Genomic DNA, 6,351 nt, shown 5'->3' with positions numbered 1-6,351 from the left:
TAGTGAAAGTAGTCTAAAAACAACCACTGAAATAGGCCTATTTCTACAAGCAAGTAGGAATAACCTAGACTCCTGGAGTACTATGGAAGAGTATATCTAGTTCTTCGTTACTGACCAAAACTGTTCCTGACCTATAGCTATACCTACTACATATGAATCACTAATAAAATCAAGTCGAAGTCAATTCGTGAAATAACTTATACCCTTATACAAACATGTTCAGCTGTATTGGATACTTTTACGGAATAACAAGTGGCGCACCATTGCCTTTCAAGCTAGCAACCAAACCACCTCAGCATTTACAGAAAAGCAAGACATCGAAAAATACCACGGTGCATTGCATACAACAGCGTCAACGCTATACCAAACCCAGTCTGCCGTAAACGCTATGACCATACAGTCCATCCTCAAGATTACCGGACCACGACTGACCTATCGATCTCGCTTCCCATGACATGCCGCCCTATTTCTTGTCGCATTCTTCTTCTATACTATCTTCTTTACTTTCATTCAGTGTGCATGCCTCCTCTTTACATCGCCTAGGCCAAGGTGGGTGTCAGATTCCATAGACTACTCCTTGTCGCTTCGACATCTTCCTGTCTTTTCATTGTATCGCATTTTTGTGGTGTATTGAACTGATAAAATTGCTAATAATCCAATGATGATGATGACTATACCGGTTACCGGTATCGGTAAGCTTATTGCTTTGCTTATGTGGCGGCAATTTAAATGGGGTGTGTATAAATTGATGATGTAGGTGATGTCAACTATATCGATAGTATTTGGTTCTGGTTAGTTTTCAATAAAATTTTCTTCAGTTTAAAACCAGATATTGGGATAAAATGAGAAGATAGAAGCGTCATTTTATATTATATTATTATACTTTCATTCAGTGTGCAGGCTTCAATTTAAATCGCCTAGGCCCAGTTGGATGTCTGATCTTAAAGACTACTCCAAGTCGTTTCGGCACCTTCCTCACTTATTCATTGTATCGCAGTCTCGTAAATTTGTTAACAGCACATTGAATCTTATCTGTTCACACGTGCAGCTAAGGAAGGATATTTGATGTTAGAATTAGAGAAATATGGGTTTACAGTAGGCAAGGCATATATAGGTGTCTTACGTCCTATGAATCGTTATCTTGCATCGAAATATTTGTTCGCGAGTGACTCTGCTGCCAAGGTGCCAACTCCAACAGCCGGTTTGTAATGTTAACTATCCTTCGCCATCCGGGCTACTATTCATGTTTTCAGGGTTGCAATGACTCATCATCATTGGTTTATTAGCAATTTTATCAGTTCAATACACCACAAAAATGCGATACAATGAATAGACAGGAAGATGTCGAAGCGCCTTGGATTAGTCTATGGAATCAGACACCCACATTGGCCTAGGCCGGCGGTCTCAAACACGCGGCACGCGGGCCGCATGCGGCCCGCTAGACCATTTTGTGCGGCCCACGACGGCATTTTGGATTTCAAAGTATTCGACAATATTTTACTACTAATTTTTGAGAACTTAAAATTCGCTCTAAAACTACTCCAGAAGCCTGGAACTACTCATCAAACTTCACTAATACTTACCACTCAGTGGAAGATCAACTATAATACGTGACATTACTTGTTTAATATGGTAAAACATGACCTGTTGATGATTCGTGACTGGAAATTGTGATTTGGACTTGAGCGCGACCGTCTGTAGAATTTCTCGTAGCCCACTCGTCACTTAAAACGTTACAATCAGAGAAGGAATTTTCTGACTCGGAATGCCGTGACTTGGTAGAACCACGCACGCAACAAACCATGGTGTCCTATATGGTGTGGACACAAAACAATCTTACGGCTCAGTGCAATTGGTGTACGTCACACTTTCCATTTGGTCAAAGGCAATTTGACGGTCATTTTTGACCGGCTTGTCCTGCATTAGCCTAAATTTGATAAAACGGGTCTCAATCGAAAGCTACCGCGGTAGTGATTGCGAGAATATAAATATATTCTATTCGTGGTCTAGTCCTGTATCTCCCCAAAATAAGCCCCGAATGTTGCATTGTATGTGAGTTTGGTATTGTGATGCAGCAATGACGCCTGGGAGCAGGCGAGGAGCACCACAAGCTGCAAACGTATTGGCCATTGTCACGCAAGCGATTGAGCCCTCTCGCTCTCGTGCGCATTTGCTCCTGAGCTGCTCAGACGGCATGGTTGCGTCACAATACCAAACTCACTTACAATGCAACATTTGAGGCTTATTTTGGCGAGTTCCAGGGCCACGAACAGAATAAAATTTATATTTTCGCAACCAGTACCGTGGTAGCTTTCCATTGATACCCGTTTTATCAAATTTAGGCTAATGCAGGACAAGCCGGTCAAAAATTACCGTCAAATTGCCTTTGACCAAATGGAAATTGTGACAAAAACCATTTTCACTGAGCTGTGAGATTTGCTTGTGTCCACACCATGTAGCACACTATGAATAAACTATTAAACTGGTAGGAGAAATAGTAAAATATCAAAAGGTCGTAGCTTGCGTTGCGTAGCTTATTTAGATATCCAAGCATTTAGGTATGGCAAACGACATTGGCATTATGTTGCCCCTTTGATGTATATAGTTGGTTACATCCTGTGTCATCTTGGGTATCTTTCTATATGTTATATTCGCCAATTTAATGTGGCGAGTATTAACTAGTCGTAGCCTACGCTTCACAGCTGTAACACCAACGGATTCTTCGGCGATTGCACATTTCTATTGTTAGGCTATTGCACCCAAATGCACAGATCCATTATGTTCAAGTTCTAATTGATCTGTTCCAACATTCGAAGGTAAAATCAAACGCTGATTCTATTTGACTTCCGTAATGACATATAATGTCAATATAGGCTAGTTATCAGTAGACCTATGCTCGAAACCCGGAAATAAGGCCTACTTTGAAATACATTGAATTCCCCTATTATTGGTGCTGCGGCCCGCGGCGCCATCAAAAATAGGAAATTGGCCCGCGAGCACATCTGAGTTTGAGACCTCTGGCCTAGGCGATGTAAAAAGGAGGCATGCACACTGAATGAAAGTAAAGAAGACAGTATGGAAAAAGAATGCGACAAGAATAGGGCGGCATGTCATGGGAAGCGAGATCGATAGGTCAGTCATGGTCCGGGAATCTTGAGGATGGACTGTATTTAATTAATAGTAATTGCTTGTATTTCGACTTGAATGTGGACTCGAGTCACGATTTTCTGATAACTCGAGTCATTTTCTCAAAAATACTGAAATGACCTCGACTCGAGTCAATCTGTGTATTGACTCGACTTGGACTCGAGTCATTGCGTATGACTCGACACCTACTTATCTTTTCATTGTATCGCAGTCTTGTGATGTTTTGAAACGATGAAAATATTAATAAAACCTGATTGATTGACTTTCAAAAAAGAGGACAAATCCTTTTGAAAGTGGACGTGGTAACCCTAGGTTAGGTTTTAGGGTTGTAAAGCCATACGACAGAGTGACGCATCATGCTAATATCGTTTTTTCATTATCGCAAAACTTGTCCCGACTCAGTTACAGTTACGGCACCGGACGAATAGCCACTGCCTATCATAAAACGCACCGAGCATTATATTGACATTGCGCACAACGGTTCTCACCCGTATCCAGCTGACGCACGCGCTAATAACCGTCCGATCGTGACTTACCGACTTGATGTCTCTAAATTTGGACCGACCAGACTCAGTGCATCAATTTCCAGTAGGTTATAAATGCACTCTGCTACGGAGCGTGTTCTACACCTGACCAGTCTTACAGTAAATGCTACATAAACTTGTCTCTTGAAAATCGGACAACACGCTTGTTGGATCGAATATAATGTATTTCGCCGATGCTCAGACAGAAGACATCGAAATGAACGGCAATGCTTTCCTTCTAAAATGTTTCCTATGAATTAAATAGGGATAGAGAACATAAAAGATGAAATTTTCAACACATCCGTCATTTCTTGGGCGTCGATACAGGGTTAAGCGTCACTTCTTTCCGGCGACTTTTTTAGCTGCTTTCGTTTGCTTGGCATCGACAACCTTGGCAGTCACGCCTTTGATAACACCGACGGCGACAGTCTGTCTCATGTCTCGGACAGCGAATCGACCTTGAAATAGTAAGATTTGTTAGCCGATGCATATAATTAAAAAATGCTCTAATAATTACCAAGTGGGGGATAACTGGCAAAGGTTTCGACACACATCGGCTTGGATGGAATCAGTGTCACAATTGCAGCGTCACCAGATTTGACGAACTTCGGGTTCTCCTCTAGCTTTTTACCAGATCGTCGATCAATCTTCTCCTTGAGTTCAGAGAACTGTAACAAAGGAAAGAAATGAAAATTGCCACACCAATGAGCAAAAATCATCATCCAACCTTGCAAGCAATATGCGCAGTATGACAGTCAAGGACCGGAGCGTACCCGGCATTGATTTGTCCAGGGTGATTGAGGATGATGACCTGTGCGGTGAAATCGGATTTTTGGGTGGGAGGGTCATTTTTGCTATCGCCGGCAACGTTTCCACGACGGATCTCTTTCACGGAGACGTTTTTGATGTTGAAACCAACATTGTCGCCAGGTAAAGCTTCAGTGAGACTTTCGTGATGCATTTCGACAGACTTGACTTCAGTCGAAATTGCAGCCGGGGCGAATGTCACGACCATTCCGGGTTTCAGAGTGCCGGTTTCAACACGTCCAACTGGCACTGTTCCAATACCTGGAAAACAACCATAATTACACAGCTGTATGACGGATGTACACCTTCCGATCACATACCTCCAATTTTGTAGACATCCTGAAGTGGGAGACGGAGCGGTTTGTCAGTTGGTCGCTTAGGTTCTTCGATGTTATCTAAAGCCTTGACGAGGCAGTTCAACTTGGTGTCGACTTTGCCTCCAAGTTCCGCTCCCTTGAACCATTTAGTCTTCTCGCTGGGTTCCAACATGTTATCACCATGCCATCCAGACACGGGCATGAATGGTACTTTAGCAGGATTGTAACCAATCTTTTTCAAGTATGCCGACACCTCTTTTTTGATTTCTAAGAATCTGAAATAGTAAAAGGGTAAATACCGTACACTGTGGCGATAATCCTGGTTGGAATTGGTGGCAACGTCACGCAGGATTTTCTGTTTAATTCCCTAATTATTCTATATAGAAAAGCTCTCATCACGCAGGATTTATTTCAAAAAATGGACAGAGATTCCATATAGGGCGATAATTAACACGTATTTGTTGATTACAATCTCTTACCTTGCTTCAGAGTATGGCGGCTCAGTGCTGTCGATCTTGTTAACAGCCACGATCATTTGCTTCACGCCGAGAGTGAAAGCGAGCAGAGCATGCTCTCGGGTTTGTCCGTTTTTCGAGATGCCAGCTTCAAACTCTCCGGTACCGGACGCGACAATCAGGACAGCGCAATCTGCTTGCGAAGTACCAGTGATCATGTTCTTGATGAAATCACGATGGCCGGGAGCGTCGATGATGGTGATGTTGTACCTATCCGTTTCGAATTTCCAGAGCGCAATATCAATGGTGATACCACGTTCTCTCTCTGCCTTCAGTTTGTCCAACACCCAGGCGTACTTGAAGGAGCCTTTGCCCATCTACAATGGTTTCGAGTAATTAGCATCATAAAACGCAACAAGACAAAACTACCAACCTCTTGGGCTTCCTTCTCGAATTTTTCGATCGCTCTCTTGTCGATACCGCCGCATTTGTAGATGAGATGTCCAGTGGTGGTGGATTTTCCGGAATCTACGTGGCCAATGACCACGATATTGATATGAACCTTTTCTTTACCCATGGTTTATTGCTGGCTCGAGATTAAATCCAGAGAATCACCTGCAAAACAACATCATATATTAGCGCATTCTTTGATAACCGAAGCTAGCTATATTCTAATGCCGAAATTCATCAGCTCTGCCGAAGACAAGGCCCAACAACAGCCTTATATGCGGGCTGGCTCAGAGATCGCGACCACTCACCGAGGAATCCAAAATCGAAAGGATCGACGGGCGGAATCCACGTGAGATGTCGGCTGGTGACGCAACACTGCTCTCAGCCAATCAAATCGAAACGGCAGATATTGTGCAACAGTGGGCGGATATGACATAAATACAGCGCTCGCCGCGACACTCACCTTGTATCTGTAATCTTGAATAGTCCTCTTGAACACTCTTCGAGAATGAGATCGTCAGGTCGTGATACTCTAGATTTATAGCAGTGAGCTTTCGTCGGTCGACTGCAACGTCACGCATGAATAAAAGAAAAAATGTTCACGTGGCAATTACAACAAACAAAGTATTTAGGTTAGACGGCGAAAGACGA

The 6,351-nt window shown here is 43.0% G+C and overlaps 1 protein-coding gene and 1 long non-coding RNA gene across 3 annotated transcripts; one reads left to right on the top strand and one right to left on the bottom strand.

Annotated features, from left to right (window-relative positions):
• Positions 1-3,835: 3,835 nt before the first annotated feature.
• Positions 3,836-6,278, bottom strand: LOC145444744 (elongation factor 1-alpha, oocyte form-like). Of its 2 annotated transcripts, none has more exons than XM_080322753.1 (7): positions 6,164-6,278; positions 5,684-5,865; positions 5,275-5,627; positions 4,799-5,070; positions 4,399-4,739; positions 4,189-4,339; positions 3,836-4,129 (listed from the first exon to the last, which is right to left on the bottom strand). In XM_080322753.1, the coding sequence occupies exons 2-7, from the start codon at positions 5,825-5,827 to the stop codon at positions 4,008-4,010; spliced, it is 1,383 nt and encodes a 460-aa protein (XP_080178879.1). In that variant the 5' UTR covers positions 5,828-5,865; positions 6,164-6,278; the 3' UTR covers positions 3,836-4,007. The 2 variants fall into 2 exon arrangements, with proteins under 2 accessions (XP_080178879.1, XP_080178878.1); XM_080322752.1 differs by lacking the exon at positions 6,164-6,278 and adding an exon at positions 6,009-6,147.
• On the top strand, positions 4,986-5,405 carry LOC145444745 (uncharacterized). Its single transcript, XR_013916782.1, has 2 exons — positions 4,986-5,102; positions 5,235-5,405. It is a non-coding gene; the product is annotated as an uncharacterized LOC145444745 (long non-coding RNA).
• Positions 6,279-6,351: the final 73 nt, after the last annotated feature.

The sequence above is a fragment of the Botryllus schlosseri genome, chromosome 8 (genome assembly GCF_051294905.1).
Source record: "Botryllus schlosseri isolate E-star chromosome 8, Bs_hap1, whole genome shotgun sequence".
NCBI classification, from domain to species: Eukaryota; Metazoa; Chordata; class Ascidiacea; order Stolidobranchia; family Styelidae; genus Botryllus; species Botryllus schlosseri.
Note: the sequence above shows the minus strand (reverse complement) of the source record. Positions and strands in the feature narration are given on the sequence as shown.